Below are 24,938 nucleotides of genomic sequence, written 5' to 3' on the forward strand. Positions count from 1 at the left end.
TTGGGTATTTCAATTCTTAAAAAAAAATCATTTAGAACAGCTTTAATTTATAAAAGATTTAAAAACGGTGGTGTGTGAAAGGAAAACGTTAAATAGTAATGATATTCACATAGAATTCATTTGTAAACATTACAGTTTTACAAGAAATATTAGAAGCAAGATTTTTAGGACTAATGCGAACATTTTCCATTTTACAAGACAGTGTGTCTAGACAAATACACTATAAAATATAATATACAGATAAGATGCTCTGTGAATGTACCAAAAGCTTGGCTAGTGAAAATGAAGTCCAGCGAATGCAAGACTCCTGATAGTTGGTGAGTATGAAATCAGTGAAATGTGTTTTTCTGTAAAATCACTGCAAAAAATGTATATAAAGACATATTCTCCATTTCTCATTTTCCTTGCATGAAACACATGGCAATGGGTTGTACTGAAGTTTCCCAAAATATAGTGGTACTGGGATTCAAGCATATAATGTACCTTGAGCAGTATCTACTTTGCAAAATTGAAAGGCCTTCTGAAAACAGAGATGTGTTTATAGTCTCAGGAGTGTACAGGGTTTTACAGAAGTGTACAAACATATACTTCATTCTTCATAGAAACATTTGAGAGCAAATCGTACCATTCTAAGGTGTATGTTCCTGCCTTCAGATTGAAGATGTTGTCTGGGATATGATATATAATCATGGTGGTCTAGTATACATATGATTTATAGAATGATGGTGCCAACAGAGAAATCTTTGAGAAGAATATCATGACAATAGGGTCTTAGTGGTAGCGAATTTATAGCATGGCTACATACACAGACATCTTCTTCACAGTTGGTGCTGGGAGCAAAGTTTAGAGGTGGAATCAGAAAAAGGAGTAGTTAAAGGTAAAAGCCGCTAGAAGTGTGGAAATGTGGGATAAGAATTGAATTGATTACACATGAATTTAATTGATTGCATATGCCCTTAGTCAGCTATTGTGTACAGCTAGCTATATTACAGAAGAGAGAAAGAATGGCAGGGCATTTTGAAACAGTACATATTGTACACAGTAAACAGTACCTGGATCATCTTGGCATCATAACATGATGCTAAGCTGTTCTGATTTTGTGCCAAACATATTTGCCATGTGCTGTGAGGTGATTTAGGCAGTCTTAGTTTTGGGGATTTCTTTAAAAAAAAAAAAAAAAAAAAAGCATTTAGCAGCATGTTGACATGACATCTCTTAGCAGCCTCTGTAAACGTTTCTTCTTATTCAAAATTATTTCTACATTATAAACTTATTTAAAGTCCTCGTTTACTTTGTGGTCTTCACTATATCATCTCAATTGGAACTATATTTACCTGATGGAGACATCTTTCATTGAACTAGTTTTTTTTACATCTGTGGTTTTAAACAGCCTTAAACTAAATGGTCAAAGTATTGTGGACACCTGACCATCACAAACGCATTCCAAATTATAAAAAGCTCCGCTGTTCTGGAAAGGTCTTTCACCGGAGTTTGGAATGTGGTTGTGAGGATTTTATTCAGCCATAAGAGGAGTAGTTCATTTCAAAGGTGTTGAGGTTAAGGCTTGGTGGAGGACAAGGTCTAGTTCTTTCACTCCAATTTCAACACACTATAGCTTTATGGTGCTCGCTTTGTGCATAGGAGTTTTGTCACACCGGAACAAATTGTGGTAACAGTTAGGGGAAAGACACAATTTGGAGTGTTGCATAGTTAATCGATACATTTTGCTACATTGTTTTGGTGAAATGTATGTTTTCCTAGAATAGGTTTTGGCAGAAATACCAAATTTTTGTTGAAAACTAAACAATTAAACAACAAAAAAAGCTTCAATATATCTTGCCATAGAATCTACTGATCTCTGGTCTACTGATACACTGCTTATAACATCATGCTTATTACAATTGTTCATGATAGTAGTAGACAATTTTGCATGTCTACACTTCAGTACAAAACTTCCCAAAGCTGTATTTTTGGCTGGATATCTTGTAAATGTTAAAGAATACATTATTGTCATACTCATTGAACCATTTGTTGAGCCCTTGTTGGTTGTGAATGAGATTATTGCCACCTTATGCCCCCATTCTCCAGTCACATTTTTGTTTTGATTTTACAGTGATTCTTCTTTCTAACTATATAATTGAACTGTTCACTAATTCTTTAGGTTCTCACAAACTTACCCGCTGCAAAGCCTGAGCGGTTTTCGACTATACACTAACCAGACGTAACATTATTACATTCTAACATTATGAGCAGTGAAGTAAATAACACATTCTTTTCATCACGCCACCTTTTAGTGGGTGGGATTTTTTCAGGCAGCAAGTGAACATTTTGTCCTCAAAGTTCATGTGTTAGAAGCAGGAAAAATGGGCAAGCGTAAGGATTTGAGCGAGTTTGACAAGGGCTAAATTGTGATGGCTAGACGACAGAGCATCTCCAAAACTGCAGCTCTTGTGGAGTGTTTCCCAGTTTGCAGTGGTCAGTATTTATCAAAAGTGGTCAAGGGAAGGAACAGTGGTGAACCGGCGACAGGGTCGTGGGCGGCCCAAAGCTCATTGATGCACGTGGGGAGCGAAGGCTAGCCAGTGTGGTTCGATCCAACTGATGAGCTCCTGTAGCTTAAACCGCTAAAGAAGTTAATGCTGTTAAGGCTCGAAACGTCTGGACTGTTTTGGCAGCAAAAGAAGGATCAGCACAATATTAGGCAAGTGGTCCTAAGTTTATGTCTGGTCAGTGTATGTGTTTAAACATACGGTATCATGCCACTTATAGAGAAAGAGTGTAATGAGCATGCCTAATTGTGTTTATCTCCTAGAGCCCCACAGTCACCTTCATGCTCTGCAAAGCAAGAACTGAGAAGCAGCAGTATGTTTTGTGCTGAGACACTTCAGTGTGGCATCATGTGAGCTCTCATGATGTGCGTAAGTGAGCTACTGCATAGCATTAAGAGCACTAGTGTCCCAACCAGATGCTTCCTCGAATTACCTCTGAACACACACACACACACACACACACACACACACACACACACACACACACACACACACACACACACACACACACACACACACACACACATAGTAGATCAAGTCTCATCCTGGCATTGGGACAGGACTGTGTTTTTTGTAGGTGGCTATAAATGTGTATGAATGTTTGAGGAGTAGATCATGGGTACAGTTTATATCATATAATCAGTAGCATGTCTGGATCAAGTCTTTTGGGAGTTTTTACAAGCTCAGAAGTAATATATAATATATATTATATACTGTTGCAATGCTCTGAGTCCTCTGTCTGATGCTAATTATTAGATTGGTATGTGCTTTTTAAACTGTTAAACTGCTGTTATAATAACCTTCACTCTTCCAGGAAGATGTTCTACTACATAGTGCTTGTGGAGATTTGTGCTTATTCAGCCAAAGTACTTCAGTAAAGTCAAGTATAAATATAGGATAAGAAGCCTGGGGTGCTGTCAGCTTTCTAATTCATCCCAAAGGTGTTTAATAGGGTTGAGGTCAGAGCTCTATAGCAGGTCAGTCAAGCTCTTTCAGTCCAACCCATATAAATCATATCTTAATGGAGCTGGCTTTGTGCACAACAACACTGTCATGCTGGAACAGATTTGGTTCTTAAGTTCAGGTGAAGGGAAAATGTAATGCCTCCAAAAACATCTTATACAATTGTGTGCCTCCAACTTTGTGGTAATCGTTTGGGGAAAAACCACATATAGCTGGGAAAGAGTCGGCTTTTCCAAAACTTTTGTCTACATAATGTGTGTGTGTGTGTGTGTGTGTGTATATATATATATATATATATATATATATATATATATATATATATATATATATATATATATAAATTAAGAAAACTTGTGTCAGTCATACTGAAATAAAATAGAAACCATTTTGTATGCAAAAAGTAAATAAAAAGAATGATAGTACTACTGGGTGCTCAGATCTCACTTAAGAGATTTGTGTTGCATACATCTATTGGATTGCAATTGGCCATGCTCTATATTTAGAGAGGTTAGTGTGAGGTAGGGGAGGATATGAGATAAGTGAAAAAGCAGAGAGACCAAAATCGGGAAGCGGGTCAAGTAGGAAAAAAGAAATGCATTTCAATGTGTATTGGGTGTCCAAATGAAACAAATATGTTATAGAAAGACATGGTTTTGGCTTGTTTTCCCAAATATGGATTTAGTTTGATGTACATATTAGGGGTGTATGTGAATACAGAATCTGAATAAGAAGTATAAATATAGATATAATAAGAAAGAGTGCTTTAGAGGTAGGATCCTACAAAAGTGGCAGGATTTTACTTTCATGCTGGTGCAAATGGCCAGTCAGATATGATGCTCACAAAACTAACAATAACAAATGAATTAAAATAAGCATGCTTTTCGGATATTTGGTGAGAAAAAAGCACTATCTGAGAAATACAAGTGATTGTTTATATATCTCTATTCAATTGCCATTGTTTAGGCTGTAGATGCAAGTGTACCTCTGATTACATTCAGTATGTACAAGGGGACATTTATGCAACTAAAACAAAGTACTGTATACGATTTACTGAAATCTATATAGATTTCTCGAACATTACTAAATGTTCATTTACTTATACACTTAGATTTCACATAGGTTTAATATCAGAACGGTGAACCATTTTCATTATGATTGCAATTCTGAAAATATATACATATAAATTTTAGTCAGACGACTGTGGCAAAAAAAAAACTCCCTTAAATGTTATGAGGAAAAAACCTTGAGAGAAACCAGACTCAAAAGGGGAACTCATCCTCATTTGGGTGACATCAAGGGTGTGATTATAAATCTTTAAACAATACAGAACAACTTACTTTACTGTTGGTAGAGAACTGTTTTCCTGATCTACTAAACTATTTAGTATATTACTTCCAAGTATGAACTCTTTATAAGTGAAAAACATGATTAGGTTCAAATGCTTGGGCTTAATTTATTGGCAATATTTTTCCACTCTTGTTCTATTTCAGTATATTTTGTTGCCTGGTACTTGAGAAGTTGGGAAGATATTTTTAGGAGATGATTGCAGATTGCTGAGTATCTTAAAAAGACACCCTGTACGCACTGTGTTATTTTCTTACTTATGCTGGAACACATATAACCTTCTTATATTAGGTAATAAATTGTGTAATCCTTCTAAATATATAGTGTTTATTAAAAACTATTTGTATAACTATATGTATTTCATAGAAACAAGACATTCATTTTTAATAATACAGCAGTGTTTTTTTTATATACATACTTTATTTCTACAACTTAAATTACTGTTCTTTTTTATACACAGTGACACTCCAAATGTACCTGAACTGTTGTGTTTATTAATAATTAATATTATTATTTGTTATTATTTTTGTATTTTTTTTATTTCTCTTTTATTCTATTGTGTATAGATAGATAGATAGATAGATAGATAGATAGATAGATAGATAGATAGATAGATAGATAGATAGATAGATAGATAGATAGATGTGTGTGTGAAACAAAAGCTACATCGGTATCATTAAATATTACCTTCTCCAGAACCATGCACTACTTTTGTAAGTATGTGGACAGCTCGAACTCTTGCCAAAGATTTGAACACGCATATATTTGTATATAATGTCTTTGGAACCATGGCAATGCCCCTTTGAACAACAGAGCCCCAACCTCAACAACACCGATCTGGAACACCGACAGTCCCCCAGACCTCCGCACCCATCACCCAATATCAGTGCCTGAGCTAAGAACACAAATCCCCCATAGACACCCTCCAAAATCTAGTGAGAAGCCTTCACAGAGTAAAGAGTGAAGCTTGTTAGATCAGCAGACAGACTATTAAACCTGGAATGAAGTGTTGAATAAACATATATGTGCATCGTTATCAATTGTCATCAAAACCTTTTAAACCATTTCAGCATTATTTGTAACAGTTCCCAGCCATCTAGAGTGTCTTAGCAGTCCAGAAAACAATTGAGATGATTATTGAGACCACTGTGACTTTATCCAGGTTCTATAAAATTTTAAATGCTGAAACAATGGTGGTTGTAGAGATTCTCCTTACATGCTCTTTGCTGTTTTCTTAGATACTTAGAAATGCTTCCACTTTGAAGGTAAAATTTGATTCACCAAATCTTCAATGTGATGCAATCAAAATGAAGAGCATTGGCAAGATACAAGATCCATGATAAGAGCATTATCTATCTCAAATCTCTGATAAAAAATAAATATTGTTATATATAGCATATACATTTCTAACATTTAATAGTGCATTCAATAGTAATAATTTATCAGTATATTAATTATGTGTAATAAAGGCTCCACAGCTAACCAAAGTTAACCAAAGTGCATGACTTTAAAGTTGACGCAGGCTTCATCTCAAAAGCTTGACTTGACTCAAACTTGCTAAAAGAACATCTCTGCTACAGTACATATTAATTATGCAGAACTGCATTACAAGCAGATACATAAAGCTAGCTCAGTTTTCATGCTGACAGGAGTGTAATTTGCTGGTTAACACCTGCATGTTGCTATTTTAGTTGGGCACAAAGCCTATTTTTGTTCATCGCTGTTGCTATTTTTTTTTATTACTGTTCTGTACGTTTCTTCAAAGATGTCATTGAAAACCACTACTAGGCTTATTGTTAAGTGATGGGAGGGCTGTTTAGCTGTTTAAGTGAACATGCCCTCCTTCAAGAGACCATTGGCAGAAATCTTTTGTGTTTTTGAGTCTATCTCTGCCACTGAAGTTAGTGTAATAGTAAGAAACCATTATTGGATCAAGATTCCAGGAGTGTATGTGATTAACCTAGTGATGCTGAAGGTTGAGATTGTATAGTTAAGACACTGCTTCAGGATTATGGACCTGTTTTGTTTTTATTTTTTTTATTTTTTTTATTTTCTTTTGTTTGGTTTTCTTTTGATTTTTTTAAGGACCAGTGGGTGGGTTCCAATTATATGGAGCTCATGCTGTTACAAGAAAAGTCTTTGCAATGGTTCTGGAGTGGAGACTCCATTTGATAGCTGAATCTAGGATGTAGGAGTTACAATGATTTTTGACCATGCCATAGAAAAAAAGGAGAATACTCTTTATTTCTTTTGCACTGCTTTCAGAAGGGTCATGGGGAGATTTAAAAAAAATAAATCCCATCTACACTTCTGGGCACAAAAATAGGCCAAGCACACAATGGCAAATATTAGTCTTTTGATAATTTTAACAATAAATCATTGGCCAGGAAATAATCAAATGTACTCTTGAGACCTCCTGTGCCACCTTTTGCATTTTTTACTAGTACTGCAGTGAACTGTTTGGGGAAAAGCTAGAAATACTTACATACTGTAGTCTATTTGGATGTAAAGGTAAAATTCTGATAATGATTATATACTGCAAATGAATAATACAATATGAACGCACAAACTATCTAACACAGCTGAGCGTACAATGTTTTACAAAAATATATTTGGGACGTTTTTTTTTTTCCACAAAAGATTAGTCATTATTTGGTTTTCTGCACACATAATGTAGCCTATCAAGGGCCTGATAACAAGATCATAAATGGAAACAGAATTGATGTAGCCGAGAGAAATCTTTGAATAATTCTTACAAATGTCCAAACCAGGAAAATTGTTTTTAAAAACTTAATATTAATATTTTGTTTCTGTTTTGTGCTCGGCTCATATTTTGTGCTCTGTAGTAGGGAGGTGAAGGTAACTTAACCCAAGCACTAAACTAAAAGCCAAAGCAAATGCATTTATAAAGTGTACCCCACCTTATATTTTACCTTTAAGTTGAAATAATTCCCAGAAAAGGTGCACCAATCCATCCTGCTGCGTAAATGAAGTGTAATTGCTTCTCGCTGTAGGAGATTGTGTGAAACTGACTACACAGATAAAGGTCTCAGACAATTTCATTCAGCTGCAATATTTGGTCAGCTGTTTAAAAGAAAACAGAAAGACATTGTGTATTTTTTAGATAAGCTAATCCTTCTTAAGTTCCTAATGCAATCAGACATAATTTTTTTTTTACATATGATTCATGAGGATTTAGTGCTATAATTAAGACTATCCTCTTCATTCAAACTAAATATGACCAGGTGGTTCATAAAGGGTTTATAGAGGTTTCTGTGGTATCCTATGCAGTCCTTAATAAGGCGAAATTACTTTCCTTTTGGTTGCTCAGTATCTCAGGTAGTTATGGTTGCTAGCAATGTGTGATGGTAATTCCAAGTGTTTGGTATGGTGTTACTATGTGGTGGCCAGTTGATAGTAAGGACCATCAGGACCCTGGTAAGTAGATTGCTATGGATGCTAAAAAGGTGTAGTGGCATTGTTAGCATGTTTATAGGTGACTGCTACGGTGGTTGTGGTTACTAGCAAGGTGTGATGGTATTCCAAAAATTTTCTGTTGCTGGGTGATTACCAAGTGATTGTTATCACTGTTATCTAGGTTGCTACGTTTGCCCAGAAGGTCCAATAGCATTTCTTTTCATTGCTACGGTGTTGTTTGTAAATTCTATAAAATCCCAGGTAGTTGTGGTTTGCTAGCCAGGTGTGATGGTATTTCAAATAGTGTTGCTGAGTGATTGCCAAATGATTATCATTGTTATCAAGGTTGCTATGGTTGCTCGAAAGGTCCAAAAGCATTCCTTTTGGTTGCTATGGTGGTTGGTAGGATCGTTTTCCAAATTATATTCAGAGTGTTGCTTTGTAATTTAAATCATTATTATCTAGGTTCTTTGGTTGCTCTAAATGTACAATAGCATTTCAAGTGGTTGTTAGTTTGTTGCTTGGAAGGTGTGATGGTTTCCATGTAATTGTTAGAGTGTAACTAGGTGGTCACCAGGTAATTGTTCAGGTATCTAGGTTGCTAAGCAGAAGCAATAGCATTCCAATTGATTGCTAGGGTGTTGCTTTTTGACCTGCTATGGATGATTGAAAGGTGTGATAGTATTCTAAGCAATTGTTGGGGTGTTTTGCTATAGTTGCTAAATGATTGTTGTGGTATTATGCAGTTAATAAGTGTTATTAAATGGTTGCTATGTTGTACTTTCCATTGCTAGGGTGTATGTAGATTTGTTTAATGTGGTTGTTGGATTTATTGCAATAGAGAATACAGCATAAGTTGTTTGATGTTTTTGTTTTTATGAATGATCCCACTGTGTGACCAGTCAGAGCAACACATTATACAAAATAGCTTGCATTCACCCAAACTAGCAAGAAATCAAATGACACATATGTGAGCACAAAACTAGCATATTTAAAAATACAGCATGATCATAAGATTTTATTTTTAAGAAACTCAACAGATATATGTGCTGTAAGTGCTGTCAGTTAAAGTGGATATTGCAGTTTCATGTCCACTCTTAATATATTCATTAAAACCCATCTGCTTTATACATTTTATCACAAAGTCATGAATAAATATCAAAATTACACAATGCTATCATTTTATGCCTAATTTTGCTCATGTACAATGATCACAAATCATAAGCTGTGAAAAACAAATGATCCTTTTAACCCTTATTCAATCATAATACACTTCACTGGTACATTGCCAAAAACAAGAGTCACACTAGAATACAATCAGTGTAATCGAGATCAGTATATACTGTATTAATATCTCACAATCTCATAAATGTACACTAATATATGACAAAAACAAACCAATACACAATGGGATTTATTTTTACTTTGTTTCCCAGGCAGCTTATTTAACTTATTTAAGATTGAGCCACTGCAGTGAAAAGAATTTGATCAGTACCAAAAATTACAAAGGGCCCATGTCACAAGTTGTCAGTGTTCCCTCTTAGGCAGACATTTTTCCCAAATGCTGTATGGTAGTGCAAGAAACAGGAATAAAACCCCTGCAATGATTAGTAAGATGCCAGCACATCCCATACATGCTACTGACCATGACAGTTCATGGTGCAATGGTATGGTGTGGTCACTTTCCAAAAATGAAAGGACTGACTGACGAAAAACAATGAGAGACAGGAAAACCAGGAGACCTGAAAACAAAGATAGAAGATCGGTCAGTCCGAATACTGAATACTGAATACTGAAATTTCTGAAAACAAACTTCAAGCTTATATCAGATATGAAAGTTTGTTTTTAGAGAGGCTATAAGTTTGGAAACACCTACTTTTTTATTCATTTAGAGGCAAATCCATTAAGTGGAAGCTTAATGGTTTGGGTTTGTTTTGGAGCAAGGAAGATTGGAGACTAATTCCAGCTAACTGAAATGTTGGAACAAATTCCGCATACAACAAGACAATGACCCAAAGCACATGTCCAAGATCTGTGTTACTTAGAGATCAAACAGTCAGTCGGAGTATTATTTATCATAGAATCACCTGCCCACTCAATATACCCAAATCCTATTGAACTGTTCTGGGTTGAACTGGATCACAAGGTTAGAAAGATTTGAAGAGACACAGCAAAGTATTTGAACTGAATGAACATAAGCTGTAATTTATGCCAAGGCAGGATTTTTTTTTTTATGAAAATAAAGATTAACATTTATTTGTTTGGTCAAAGTAAATCTTCATACTGTTAAATTACCAGCTTGTTACGTATAAACAAAACATGCATGTGTCTTTCAAAAATCATAAAAGAATAGGTGTTTCCAAATCTTTGACAGGCACTGTATGCACATCAGGTGTTCAGTAAATATCATTTGTCAGTATTGTTCACAATGCAATGACTATACCTGATAATGTGAAACAGACGGACGCTGGCTTCAGGAAGAACTGCTCGCCTTTGCTTAATGCCATGACAATGCAAACAGCTCCCGTCCCCATCAGAAAAAGACTTAAGATAGCCAACATGGCAGAGATTACAGTCAAATCTGCACAAATAGAAAGGGAGATCACTCACAGACTCATAGACCCTTTCTTTTATCTTCATTCACTATCAATCTATTCATGAATCCAAAATATTAATGAAACTGTTCTGAAATCAGCTTTTCTCAGGTGCATTTAAGACAGAAAGAATAGCCTTTATTTGTCACATATACATAACAGCACAGTTAAATTCTTTTTTTTTTTTTATATCCTAGCTTGCTCAAAAGCTGGGGTCAGACATGATATAGTGACCCTGGAGCTCAGAGGATTAAGGGCCTTTTGTAAGAGCCCAAGAGTAGCAGCTTGACAATACCAGGACTTGAACCCCCAAACTTCCAAACAGTAAACCAGCACCTTAACCACTGAGTTACCAATCCCCCACATACATTAAATAGACAAAAGTTTGTGATACGATGATACATACAGTATGTGTTTTTTAACATCCCATTCTACATTGACTTCCCATTTGCTGTTATAATTTGGAGATTTTTGCTAATTTATTGACAAGGGCATTAGTAAAGGCAGGTACTGATGTAGAGTGAGGAGGCCTGGGGAATTCATCCCAAAGGTGTTCAGTAGGGTTGAGGTCAAAGCTACATATCAGGTCAGTCTAGATCTTCCCCCTCAACCCATGTAAACCATACTTCATGAAACTGGCTTTGTTCAAAGGGACATTGTCATGCTGGAACACGTTTAAGTATCCTAGATCAAATAAAGGGAAAATAAATAAAGTTGTGAACCTCCAACTTTGGGTAACAGTTCAGGAAACAATCACATAGGGCTGAAAAAACCCGCTGTTGCAATACTTTTGTGCATATAATGACAAATAGAAATACAATGTTGGGATGCTAATTAAAAAAAACTGTACAGATTTAAAAGCCAAAAGCCTGCTGAATTTATTCAAATGTTCAGGTAAGAGTATTATGAATTATGACTAATGGTTCTCTTTGTTCAGATGGATGGATGGATGGATGGATGGAAGGATGGATGGATGGATGGATGGATGGATGGATGGATGGATGGATGGATGGATGGATGGATAGATAGATAGATAGATAGATAGATAGATAGATAGATAGATAGATAGATAGATAGATAGATAGATAGATAGATAGATGACTCACTCTTTGCTGGCATTTTGTGAAACAGGACTGTGTTTTCTCCAGTTGTATATATCTTGAAATAGGTGCAGTTTGATTCTGGAATAAGCAAATTATGGGTTAATAAATGGGGATACTGGGTCTTGAAATTTTTGGTTAGCATGAGCTCAGTATTGAATCTGGGAAGCTGTAAAAAGGATAATGCTCCCGACAGCATCCCATTGTGCCCTCTAATAAACATTATAAAATAGATTTTAGAATGAAATTGTGTTGGAAAAATGTTGGATCAGTACGAAAATGTATGTAATGTCTGATTATTGAGATTTGACATTATGATTTTTTTTAAACTCTCACCTCCAGGTAGGTCTATAGGCCCACAGGTTTCCCTCTCAGGGTCGACATCCGCGACCCAGAGCCTTTTCATACAGCTCTTCCACAAGCCATAGTGTGCAGACAGGCATGTCTCATTGTTATAAAAGTTTTTTGATGAGGCCAGCTCCACCCAGAACTCTGTGCCCACCCCAAGAACAGTCAGCGTGATGCCCACTGCAGCCACAAAGAGCGCTAGCTTAATCTTGCCTCCCTGATGCTCACTTAGGGAAGCTGTGGGTGCTCTTGTCCGCCTCTTGCCTCCACCTCCGGTTCGCACAGCTATCATTCCTGATAGTGCTTCAGTACCTCTACCAGATATGGCTGTGGACCTGGCCTCCTCGTCCTGCACGACGAAGGTGGACCACATGACAGTGTATAAAGAGTTAGAAAGGGAATGATGGGAGCAGTAGAAGAGTAGAGACTAGTCAGTGAGGAACTTGTCTAAAGGTGCTAACGTAGGTGAAAAAATACTAAATCAAGGATCAAGATCACTCTAGCAAGAGTGCAGACTAAGGCTAAACGAATGGATGGTAGCAAAGTAAGATACAATCCGCTGAGCTATTTGCTAAGAGCCGTGGCATGGTGTCACATTAGATAACAAATTGGCAGGTGTTAATCATGGATGCTTAAAGACCAACACTGACAGCTGAACAACAAGGAGTGATGTAAGCCAGGCACTTGGACTCTGCCCATGACATTACAAAAAAAAATTATAATTTGAAAAATATGCCTACTGACAGTGTTGATCAAGGTTCAGGAAGTATACACGAAGTAAAGGATTTGAGGAAGGAACCTTAATGTGGAATATCTGGAAATCAAAAAAACAAGAACAATATGACATGCAAAACGCAATTGCATTATCTGCACAATGTAGAAGAATACTACAATGTACAATGTCAAGATACAAGTAATGCCACAAATATCAAGTACTATTCCATCCGTTCTTAAGTGTTCATGACAATAAATATAAACGTATGCTAGGTCAGGTAGTAAGGTTCCAACCTCAGTGAGCGACAGGATCTGTTACATTTTAAAACCTAGGTCAGAGGGTTTATGCCCATCCTGTAACTGACAAAAAAACAAAGACAAACTTTGTGACAAGTGTTGACTAGACAAGTGCTTCAATAACGAATCATAAGAACGAGACAAACAAGCTGCTAACCTTTTGGGTGTGAGAGGCTCGGTTCGGAGAGTGAGGAAAGAAAGGTTTTCTCTGTGTCTAGGAGCAATGACAAGGCAGAGGGACAGAAAGGGGGGAAAGGGAGGGCAAAAAGAGGGAGGAGGCCAGTGACATGCTGTTGCTGCTGTGTGCATAAGGGGGGACGCAAGCTATTCTATTCAAAACCTCTCAAATTCATGGCCACAGACGTCAAAGATTTGGGTGTTTTCAAGCATGCGTGTAGCGGCCGAGAGTGAATGTGTTACCACGGACTTGCTCAGATCGGTTTGTGCATTTTTGCACTCGTACTCTTCATGTTTCAGCAGTTATGCATGCGAGGGCTGAAGCATGTGTTTTGCATTTCTATTTTTAAAAGCCACCTGTTTATCACATTTAAAAAAACGTAGCAGCTGAAGACAGCTGCTTAAGGGTTAGGATCAGCAAATATATACATATGTGTGTGTGTGCTCAGGAAAAGGGGGTATTATATTCCTTCTGAAGTCGGTCATTATTTGAGCCAACAGATGTCACCTAGGTAATTGGTCACAAATTCCTTAACTATGTGTGAGTTGAGTCATGCGTAGCAAAAACACACCTGTTTTGATTTAGATATACATCATGAAATGCAGCATGGACTATTGATACGGTTAGAAGTTTATGGTGGATATCACTTTGCGTTTTGCAGAAAACCAGTAATTGTTTCTCAAACAATCAATCAATTAATCAACCAATAAATAAACAAATCAGTCAAGCAATCTATTATGAAGGTAAATAGATGTAGCAAAAAGCAAGATATCTGCTATTAAAGTCACATTTCCTGTCAAATTTATTTCTTGATGGAGAAGAATTTGCATTCGATTTTCATAAAAATGATGGCACTGATCATCTGTCATGCAATGAGAGAGAGCGAGAGAGCGAGAGAGAGAGAGAGAGAGAGAGAGAGAGGGAGGGAGAGCGCTGCAGTTGTATGTGCTTAGCATGATGATGGCTCTGCTGGCTCACTCTTCATGATGTTGCTTTATCACTAACCAGTAGGTGGTGCCACTGAGCAGAGTTGTCCCAGCAGCTTTCAACACTTTCAAACTTGTTGATTTACAGCATATCTCTAACACTTCAAGGGCAGGGGAACTAGGAACAGCCTACTGGTATATTCTTTCGTGACTGATTTCACAAATTATGACTAATTTCTAAGCATCATACGGTATATTATTAACTATTCTATATACTAGTTGATATATACACATATACATAAAAAACTCTCTCTATCTAAAACTCTCTATCTCAGTGGTGGGCAGTCAGGACCAGCAAAGCCTTCTCTGCTGGCCTAAAGTCACTATCAGAAGCCCTGATTTACATTTACAACCTAAAATCTAATATTTATTCCATGATATTATATTCATTTATTCCCAACAGTTTATTATCTTCATTTCGTAGCGTTTCTCTTGGCTGCACTGCTTCCAGTACTTGCATGTGGATGTTAGATTTTTTTTGTCCAATCAGATTTTAGCCTCTATGTGCTGCCATGTCAATCTAATCTGCCCAGAATATATAAAATACCATTGAGAATATTACCAACAGGTCTGTTTTTTTAACCAATCAGATTTCATATTCGCCTCACTCGCCACACAGTTGTGGTTGTAGTGTAGAGGTTTGTAGTCTTAACTGGTTTTCTTGCTTTAGTAAAATGGTATTTGCCCTCCATATGTAAAATGTCTCTCTCCCTTCCTGTATACCACGCGATGTTATATCGCGGTTTTGAATGGTATTTATGGTTTCTATAATCGCGACGTGAGGCCCAGGTACCAAATGCACAGTTCATACTATGGCTTTAATGAAGCCTCGTTTAATGCAGTTTAAACGAAGTAATGCTAACATATTGTAGACATTTGTAAAATCATGTCTTAATTACAAATGCATATAATTTCTAGTTCTAGTAAAATGAAAAAGAAACAAGAAGTGAAGTAAGAAAAAAGGAGAAAAAAATGATGTGTAGGCCAATAGCAAATGGAAGAGATAAGGAAGAAGACGAAGAGGGTGTGTGTGTGTGTGTGTGTGTGTGTGTGTGTGTGTGTGTGTGTGTGTGTGTGTGTGTGTGTGTGTGTGTGTGTGTGTGTGTGTCTTTTGGGGGGTGGGGGTGGGGAGGTGGTGTTGAGTGAGGGGGAAAAGAGGACAGAGTTAAACTTATTTCCTTCAAGCAAATCCTTTTCAATCTGATCCCTGCAAATGAGAAAAGCGAGTCAGCTTGTGGTTTCATGAATTCACAACATGTAGGAGAATATATGTTAGTTTGTCTTGATAGACCTACATGTAGCTAAAATTGTTCGCAAATAAATAAATGTTTATGTAAATCAAATAAGTCCATTTTATTAACTGTTAACTGAAGTTCATAGCCATTGCTTTAGAATAGGATTGAGTTGCTTGGGATTGCCACATTTGGATGTCTGGTCTGGTACAATTCATTCTCCAGAAAAATACAAAAATTATATATATATATATATATATATATATATATATATATATATATATATATATATATATATATATATATATATATATAAAACATTTAAAAAAATCTAAATGCTGTGTATGATGTGTATGCTGTATGTATATATATATATATATATATATATATATATATATATATATATATATATATATATATATATATATATATACAGCCTCGTCAACACGTGTGATTACACAAATACTAAGGGCTGACTGGTGGCATGCCAAGCCAATCTGCCATGACTATTAATCCCCTGCAGATCCTATTATCCAGTCAACCTTGACATGTAGAAAATACTCCCTTTGGTCGGAACACTTTGATATGGTACATCTTCAGGAAGATCATTTAAGGTTGGTAGATCGGCACATACATACAAAAGGTAAAACTGTTTTGCCTTCTTCTGCTATTTTTTCATTCGATTTTAGTACAGCTGTTACAAATTTATAGGGTCTTTTTACTAAATCAAATTCAGTCCTAATAAAAAACAAACATTGTTAATAGGTTTTAATATGGCTTTGACAAGAGTCATGACAAAAAGGGGTAAAAATGGGTTTTAATCTGGATCCTAAGCTCTAGATTCTGAATGGGGTTAAAAATATTATTTCTTATTAGCATTGAAACTAGTTATTAAATAATAATATAATATAATATAATATAATATAATATAATATAATATAATATAATATAATATATATAATTTTATAATATGGTCTAATATGGTTTACATGTATAAATTGTATGGATTTGTAAGTTTTTTTGGGGTAATTATAAAGCAATCATACTATTGGTATAACATAATGACGTTAGCTGTATCTATCTGGTGCTCAAAACTGACAGCCATACAGTATGTCTGACCTAAATAGGATTAGTTTTTAAATTAAATGTGAAACCTGTACTATGCCCCTGGAAAGGCTGGGAAAACAAGAGGATATTATAATACAATATTATTCTCCTCTAGTTCATAACTGTCATTTACTAGAGATGTGCACAGGAATTTTTTGTTCATATCTCTCATGTGTGTGTTTTTTGTTTTGGTATTTGTTCATGATATTTTCGGAATTTAGGAATTTTGGTTAGTTTCAAACAAACTATTGGTCTACACTGCAACACTTGCAAACCTGACCATGCAGTTACTAAAGACCAGCAAGTTTTTTTTTTTATTCAAATCAACATGCTTTTTATTGGACCTTCAAATATGATCATTTAGATACATGAAATTAAAATGCTTATATGTACTTATTTGTTGTCTCTCTGATATCAGTTCTGATACACATCTTCATTGTAAGCCAGAAAGATTAAAAGAAAGCAAGCAAGCAAGAAATAAATAAATAAAAAGAAAGAAACTGCATCTCATATTCTTATATGTGTGCATGTACATGTTTAAACATCAGTTAGAGGTTAAACCCAACCACTGTATTGACTTTTAGGCTACACTCGGAACCTGTGCCATCCGAATGTCACTGGTGTTTGGATTCACTGTTTCTCATAAAAAACATAAGAGCTTAAGCATCTGGTCAACAACATTAGTCAAACCTTTTTTATTAGTACCTTATACTGTAAGTAGGAGCCCCTGGTGGTCTAGTGGTTAAGACGCAGTGCTCTCACCGCTGTGACCTGGGTTCGATCCCCGGTCAGGAAACCATCCCCAGCCACTCTCAGTGCCGGTCCCAAGCCCGGATAAATTGGGGAGGGTTGCGTTAGGAAGGGCATCCAGCGTAAAAACGTGCCAAATCAAGTGACTCCTAATGGGAGAAGCCGAAAGAAAGTTTTATACTGTAAGTAGGAGACTATCAAGGACATTTGAATTGCCTATAAAAAATAATAGAGGTCTGAATTTTTTTTTTTTTAAATATGACAATAATTAATATTTTGAATTTAAAATATACGATAAAATTATGGGGTTAAAGAAATTCTAAGAAACTGTCATACAGGGATTGTTAGTGCAATAATATGGGGTTTAAAAATTTGGGCTCATAAGGTCAGGGTATTATTTACTCACTTAATAATCAACAGTAAAGACATTAACATTTTGTAAGAGCAATATAAATTTCCAAGACAATTACACATTTGACTGTTTTGTGTCCGGATCCTGTACTTATTTGCCCCATATTTCAATATAAAAAAATCATGTGACCTCACACTTATTATTATTGAATGCCTACTCTGAAGAATTTTTTCTGTGAACTTTAGAATTGCTACCTTTGAAGATTTCTTCTATTTTTCTGAAAATCATCCTTCATTATTTGTATCATGCTAAAAGACGTGTAATCTGATTACAGTTTCCTGGGATGGTTCATCTGTTTGCGTCATTCACCTCAGGGACATAGCTGGTTTAGAGAGACTGATAATGAATGAGTGAGTCAGTAATTGAAATGGAGTTGTTTATGATCAAGCTTTGTATCTAACAACAAAACAACTACAAAAAATACTATTTGAATAGATTACTTAATCCACCATGAATTTTAATCTTAGTCCATTAAATCTTAATCGTATGTGTAGGTGTTTTATTTCAGATAAATGGTTTTGGGTGTCGGTTTGTGCAAGCTGTGAGACCAAGTCATATTTAATGATGGGTTTTCTGTGTTATCTGCAGGAGAATACTAGTGGTAACAGGATCTGGAACTTGAAAGATTATCTGGATCTCAGACCCAGGAGATCTGCTGTACTTCAGAATCAATCACTTTCATGTGGGACAAAGAAAAACTTGCCTGCTACTCTTCTATCATATGGATTGTGCTGGATTGAGCATTGGAACTCCGCTATACAATTTCTGATGGATTTGTGACCTATACAATACCATATTTGAATGAAAATAGTGAATGACTGTAGACTTGACTGTAAACAAACACGTTTTAATGTTTTTGCCATCTCTCAATCACCTCCTTCCACACCACATTAATGATAAAGAGTAAGCGCAATGTCCACACATCAGCTGGATAAATCCATAATAAAAACTGGATAAAGGACAAAGACTGTGCTAAGTAATGGCTAAGGAAACAAACATAGCCATTTGGCCTTTTCCACTGGTATTCTCTGACAATGGGAAAAATGGTAGAAGGCTTCAAGGTCTTTGTCCTCTTCCTTTCCTCATATATTCACTTCTAATAATTTTAGCATTGTCCTCAGTGGGACTTGGCAATGTTCCAGGAGTAGAGTATGATTGGGGAGCTCAGCCCAAGTTAATTTGCATGCCGCTACCTGCAGACACTGATCCAAATTGTTTTCCCACAGATGTGGGTACTAATGGCCCTAGCATCAATAGACATAACAATGGTCATAGCAATAGCCACAGTAATGGACATGGGAAGGGACATTTTGTTGGAGGCTTGCCGAGTCCTAGTGCCAGCAGTAGTCGAAGGGTCATATCTGATGAGGCAACAGCTACAATTCTGCACTTGAGGGAAAGCCTGGTGCGTCAGAAGGAGACCATTCTGGACCAGAGGGAAACTATACGGGAATTGACGGCAAAACTGACACACTGTGAGGGCTTTGGGAGGGGTGCAAGTGGCCACCACAGTAAAGACCACCATGGATATCATAGCTCTCAGCACTCTTCACCTCACTATGACAGTGACCATCATTCTGATCCGCACTATCCTCTCAATGGGTACCACAATGACCATCAAAGAGGAAAGCAACCTTTTCTGGGGAAACATGAATTTTCTCCTGAACAGGCAGGGAAGACATTGCAAGCCCTGACAGAGAGGCTGGAAAATTTACAGGTTTGGGGCCTTTGTTTAGAATCTCTTTTAAACCTATAAGATAAAAAAATTATTTATAATAATATGATGCAGATATAAATCTGAAACAAAAAGCTTTTGCAGGTTAAATGTGCAATCTGTTTGGTAAGTTTTAAGGTGAAATATGGTATTCTGTATATGTCAAATGTAAAAAGGAATCACAAGGAACATATTTTTAATAGCTGCACATTTCCTCTGTGTCATGTGGACCTAAAGATATTATTAAGGAGGTGAAATTCTCACAGTGTCCTTGCTTTCCAACATATAATGTAATGGTATCCAGTGCCAGGTACCGATCACTAGATCTTTTCCCCTTTCCTTACAGGTAACCTTACTTTAGTTGTCTTATTCCCCAGGAGAGCCCCAGGAAAGATTTTTGTCAAGGATCACAGTATATTTTCCTACATTTTTGCCATTAAGAAAATCTAACCAATCTAATTCCACTATGGCATTTGCTAAAATTATCAAAAGAAAAATCTACACTCTTAGATTTACAGCATGTATTAAGCAAGAACGGCAGGTTCCCTGGTGGTCTAGTGGTTAGGATGCAGCGCTCTCATCGCTGCGGCCCAGGTTCGATCCCTGGTCAGGGAACCAAGCCATTAGGGTTGCACAAGCCTTAGTGCTGATCCCAAGCCCGGATAAATGGGGAGGGTTGCGTTAGGAAGGGCATCCAGCGTAAAAAAACATGCGGATGGTCTGCTGTGGCGACCCCTAATGGGAGAAGCCGAGAGAAAGTATAGTGTATTGAGCTAGAAAGGCAAAGGAGAAATGAAAATTTGTTAAATATAGCCATTTGGCCTTTTCTTGGAAAAATAGGTAGAAGGCTTCAGGGACATTGTCCTTTATTCACTAAGAATACTTCAAGTATTGTTCTCAGTGGGACTTGGCAATGTACCAGGGTATGATTGGGGAGCTCAGCCGAAGTTAATTTGCATGCCCCTGCCTGCAGACACTGATCCAGATTGTAATGAAAATCTTACTAATCTATTACCAATATAGCATTTTAAAAAATTATCAAAGAAAATATCTTTACTTTCCACTTGATCTACTTTAAGTATTGGGCCAAGTAGGTCAAGTGGCCAAGTGGATCAAGTTTCTGTAAATATTTGCTTTGTATATGATTGGAAAATACAACTCAAGCTTTATTACTTGCACCTGTGTCTCGGAGTCTCATATAGTGCACCTGTAACCAGGGTTTTGTGTCAGGCTAGCCAGTATCGCTGTTAATTACACTTATCCACCTTGATGAGCCATTAATCGTGGTGTACTATGGCATCGAGTAAGCCGGATTTGTTGTGACTAATTAGAGGAAGGAGGTTGACAGTGAAGGAGGGCCTGGTTTAAATGTTATCAAGCTTCTCTACGAATTAACTGTAAATATGTGTCTCTTCTGAACACAAACGTGTCGCAAATGTCTATTTTATACAAGCCTTTATTCATGTTTTATCATAGAGATTTCTTTTTCACAAATGTGTGAGCCAGACTGGTGAACCCTTTCGCTTACGCTTGTTTTATAAAGTATTCGACCCGCTTCAGATTTTGTCTGATTTAATTGTTTTATAGATATCATGTACATTAATTTTAACATACAGTATGTATTATACTTTAAAAACTCTCCTATTTAGATCAGAATTTAAACCCATTATTTAATTACTCACATTGTTTCTAGTGGATCCCCTCAAGCTCAATCATTTAAAACCTTTAAAACATGCCATCTTCAGGCTGCTCCACAGATGTTCTATGCAACCAAACCTGCTGCGAATGCAGCACTTGACTTGCTTTGCTAGAGTAACACATGAAGTTCAGCCCAAAATCTTTTTGTATCATCAGATCATAGAATCATAGAGTCCTTTATGTGCTTCCCATTTGCCTTTTACTCAGAACTAGCTTCTGTCTAGCCACTCTACCATAAAGCCCTAATAGGGCATTTCTAGATGTTTCTTTTTTTTTTTTTTTTTTTTCAGGAAACAGGAGGCTATTCTATCTCTGTGAAAAACTATTGCAATTCAGTTAGAGTGGCCATTGGAGACCTTTTTGACCAAGAACTTTCTAGCCTGTTGAGTGAGTTTGGCAAGTCAGCTTTTAGAGGAATCTTTGTGGTTCCAGGCTTCTTCCTTTTTTACAGTGATGGAGCCCACTGTAGTCATTGGAGTATAGAAAGGTTTAGAAATGGTTTTGTTAATGTCTCTGTATACCCTGAGACCATTTGATCATTAGATTTTGGTCTGGCATACACTGACATTCTGAATGATCTCCACTCAACTGAAACTATCATTAACAATATATTTTACATTATATCTTTAACATATTTATATATATATATACACAAACTAAAGGTGTCTGAATCATTTCAGGAAACAATATATGTGTATTTTTTTACCCCTTTAAGTCAACATTATTTTTGCATTAGTGTAGTGTTTTCATGGTGAAATTGCTAAGATGTTAAATCCGTGTTCTTATGATGTCTTAAATGCATTCTCCCCATAGGCAAGGAACTCATCAAGCACCTACTCTAGTTCACTGAAAGACCTTTTGCAGCGCAAAATTAATGCTCTTGAAGAACAGCTTCACCGTCATTATGAAGGTCACCATGACAATGGATCCCACGAATCCCACCCTGAGCATAGGTATCCTGAGACGCACCCTGATGACCACCATTCAGAGCACCATGATGACCACGATAACATTCACCGAAATGGTCACCATTACAGTCATTATTATGGCCATCACTATGATCGACTCAGCACACGCCACAACGATAATGATAATCATCACGATGACCATCAGAACAGTCATAATGATGACCACCATGACGGCCACCAGAATGAACACCACGATGATCATCATTTTGACCCCCATGACAGTGGTCACCATGGCAATGATGATCGTGGCCACCAACGTCACAGCCCTCTAAAGCCAACAGCATCTAGAGCACGTGGTGCCTACAATAATTTGGATTCAGTGCTGAGCCATTTGTATCACAGGTCTCCAGAAACAGGTGATTTACAATCAAGACTTGTCCAATACTTGATGCAACAATAACCTCTAAACATCAAAGTAATAGATTATACTAACTTTTTTTGTCACTTCACAGGGAACAACAAGACACCTAAAAATCCTGATGGGTTTCAAATTGGATTTCCCATGCACACTAACTACATGTATGGGAGGATCAAGCGCACTCTTCTCAATGAAATCTTTGCCCTAACTGTCTGCCTTTGGCTAAAGGGGGGTTCAAGCTCAGGAATTGGCACCCCTTTTTCTTACTCTGTTCCTGGCCAAGCTAATGAGCTTGTCTTAATTGAATGGGCCAACAGTCCAATAGAATTACTGGTGAATGACAAAGTAAGGAAATAGCAATATAGACACATTTCCATTTTGGGTGCTCTAAAATCTACATTATATTAATATTTCTTTCACATCCATATGTGCTTTTTTTGAGCACCTCATTCTAATGTCGCTTGGCGGTTATCATAACCTATGATCATAAATAAAAAAATGGATGTGGAAATTTATCCACTCAGCCACACGATTATTAGTTTTTCTGGTCAGTGATGTTGGGGGGAAAGGGCCAGAATTCATGTCATCACCGGGTGTCTACACATTATGGCAATATAATGTACCTTATATGAGGATTTAGTAAAGCTATTATACCTCTTTTTTATCTCCCTTTTTTAAAGGCTGTAACTCTACCCCTATCTCTGAAAGACAGTAAGTGGCACCATTTATGTGTGACCTGGTCAACTCGAGATGGCATATGGGAGGCCTATCAGAATGGAGTGAAAAGGGGATCTGGGGAAAATCTGTCTCCGTGGCATCCCATAAAACCAGGAGGAGTCTTCATACTGGGACAGGAGCAGGTAACGAAATGAAAAATCATTACGCATGCTTGATCTTCCTACAGATCATTATACCATGCAATTATTCACTTATTTTTTAAAACCTAACTTTTCTTCTCAACAATAACAGGACACCCTTGGTGGCCGCTTTGATGCCACACAGTCATTTGTTGGAGAAATGTCAGACCTACAGGTATGGTCACGTGTTCTTAATTCTCAAGAAATAGACAACCAAGCATCCTGTTCCAGCCACCTTACTGGAGACGTGATTGCATGGAGTGAGTCCATTGTGGAACTTCATGGAGGGGTTACCAAATACCCCTTTGACCCTTGTCACTAAAAGCCCAAATGGGCTGCTGCTACTGCTTCTCAACCTTTAGAATCTTAATGTTGTAAATAAGAACTATTACTCAAATGCAAGGCACACGTCATTAGAAGCAGAAAGGCCCTTTTTAAATACCCAAGATAAAAAAATGTTGTTTTTTCTGGTCTAGACCTCACATCCATGTTTTTTAAATATCTGGGAAAATTGGCTCAATTTCACTATCATTGTTTGGTTACAGCAGTTTGTATAGAAAAAATAATAATACAAAAGTCAGACACTTCTCTACGAATTAACATAACAAACACAGTAAATATGTGTCAACACGCAAGTCAACACTCACTAGTTCATTGCACAACACAATATTTGGACACCTGCTTGAAAGGCATGAATAGCAATCAAGAGGTTAATAAAGAAATATGAAGTAGACTTAACTATACTCAATCTTTTATTTCAATATATCTGTACATTTCAACATATGAAATGTTGGCATGAGCTGTTTGCTTTCAAAGAACAGCTCTCAAGGTAAGCACAAGTGGAGATAATATCATCTTTCCATCTTTCACTGTATCAAGTCATATTCGACTTTTAACAATGGACATTGTCATAGAGAAATGTTTTCCAGATTGAGAATATAAAGTTCAAAATCATACATTTTTCCTTATTAGTTTTACACTTTATGAACAACACATCGAATGTTCATTTAACTATTGAAATCACTCTGTTTTGATTGTTTTCAAACTAAATTTCAGTATTAGCAATAGTTTGATACACTGAAACCAGTACTACATGCACTATGTGCTGATCACACAATGCTTTATTCACTTGTGGCTTCTCTGGAATATATTCTGCAGTTTTTTTTTTTATCCTGCCACAGTTACCAGTTACAGTGAACTCTGAAATAACTGTAAATGTACATAGTCTGAATTTCAAGAGATAATGGCATACAAAAAGCATTATATTGAAAAAATATAAAAAATCCTATAAATGATGTCAAATAGTGTATATGTAGCTGAGAAAATCTTGAAAACAATGATAACAATGAAAA

At 36.6% G+C, this 24,938-nt stretch overlaps 2 protein-coding genes across 10 annotated transcripts; one reads left to right on the plus strand and one right to left on the minus strand.

Moving 5' to 3' along the window:
- Nucleotides 1-939: 939 nt before the first annotated feature.
- LOC310727634 (neuronal pentraxin-2) lies at nucleotides 940-24,319 on the plus strand. Of its 5 annotated transcripts, XM_083544321.1 has the most exons (8): nucleotides 940-2,347; nucleotides 2,420-2,701; nucleotides 2,813-2,918; nucleotides 18,580-19,708; nucleotides 22,217-22,727; nucleotides 22,824-23,074; nucleotides 23,410-23,589; nucleotides 23,699-24,319. In XM_083544321.1, exons 4-8 carry the CDS (start codon nucleotides 18,971-18,973, stop codon nucleotides 23,906-23,908), a joined length of 1,890 nt encoding a protein of 629 aa, XP_083400447.1. In that variant the 5' UTR covers nucleotides 940-2,347; nucleotides 2,420-2,701; nucleotides 2,813-2,918; nucleotides 18,580-18,970; the 3' UTR covers nucleotides 23,909-24,319. The 5 variants fall into 5 exon arrangements, with proteins under 5 accessions (XP_083400447.1, XP_083400446.1, XP_083400444.1 ...); XM_083544320.1 differs by having other exon boundaries at nucleotides 940-2,701; XM_083544318.1 differs by lacking the exons at nucleotides 940-2,347; nucleotides 2,420-2,701; nucleotides 2,813-2,918 and adding an exon at nucleotides 16,212-16,365.
- Nucleotides 9,279-13,625, minus strand: cacng6a (calcium channel, voltage-dependent, gamma subunit 6a). 5 transcript variants are annotated; one of them, XM_083544422.1, is made up of 7 exons: nucleotides 13,484-13,594; nucleotides 13,324-13,389; nucleotides 13,060-13,129; nucleotides 12,304-12,664; nucleotides 11,974-12,048; nucleotides 10,717-10,854; nucleotides 9,279-10,015 (listed from the first exon to the last, which is right to left on the minus strand). In XM_083544422.1, exons 4-7 carry the CDS (start codon nucleotides 12,605-12,607, stop codon nucleotides 9,801-9,803), a joined length of 732 nt encoding a protein of 243 aa, XP_083400548.1. In that variant the 5' UTR covers nucleotides 12,608-12,664; nucleotides 13,060-13,129; nucleotides 13,324-13,389; nucleotides 13,484-13,594; the 3' UTR covers nucleotides 9,279-9,800. The 5 variants fall into 5 exon arrangements, with proteins under 5 accessions (XP_083400548.1, XP_083400547.1, XP_083400549.1 ...); XM_083544421.1 differs by having other exon boundaries at nucleotides 13,056-13,129; XM_083544423.1 differs by having other exon boundaries at nucleotides 13,056-13,129; nucleotides 13,324-13,383; nucleotides 13,484-13,574.
- Nucleotides 24,320-24,938: the final 619 nt, after the last annotated feature.

This window comes from Silurus aristotelis (genome assembly GCF_946808225.1).
Source record: "Silurus aristotelis genome assembly, chromosome: 6".
NCBI lineage: Eukaryota > Metazoa > Chordata > Actinopteri > Siluriformes > Siluridae > Silurus > Silurus aristotelis.

What these genes read in the sequence shown, in the direction of transcription:
- LOC310727634 (XM_083544320.1), top strand. Translation starts at nt 18,971, where the DNA reads ATGGCTAAGGAAACAAACATAGCCATTTGGCCTTTTCCACTGGTATTC. An exon ending in AGAGGCTGGAAAATTTACAG is followed by an intron (nt 19,709 to 22,216) that starts GTTTGGGGCCTT and finishes TTCTCCCCATAG; the next exon opens with GCAAGGAACTCATCAAGCAC. An exon ending in TCACAGGTCTCCAGAAACAG is followed by an intron (nt 22,728 to 22,823) that starts GTGATTTACAAT and finishes GTCACTTCACAG; the next exon opens with GGAACAACAAGACACCTAAA.
- cacng6a (XM_083544420.1), bottom strand. Translation starts at nt 12,688, where the DNA reads ATGTGGTCCACCTTCGTCGTGCAGGACGAGGAGGCCAGGTCCACAGCC. An exon ending in GCCTATAGACCTACCTGGAG is followed by an intron (nt 12,049 to 12,303) that starts GTGAGAGTTTAA and finishes TGCTTATTCCAG; the next exon opens with AATCAAACTGCACCTATTTC. An exon ending in CGTCTGTTTCACATTATCAG is followed by an intron (nt 10,016 to 10,716) that starts GTATAGTCATTG and finishes CTTTGTTTTCAG; the next exon opens with GTCTCCTGGTTTTCCTGTCT.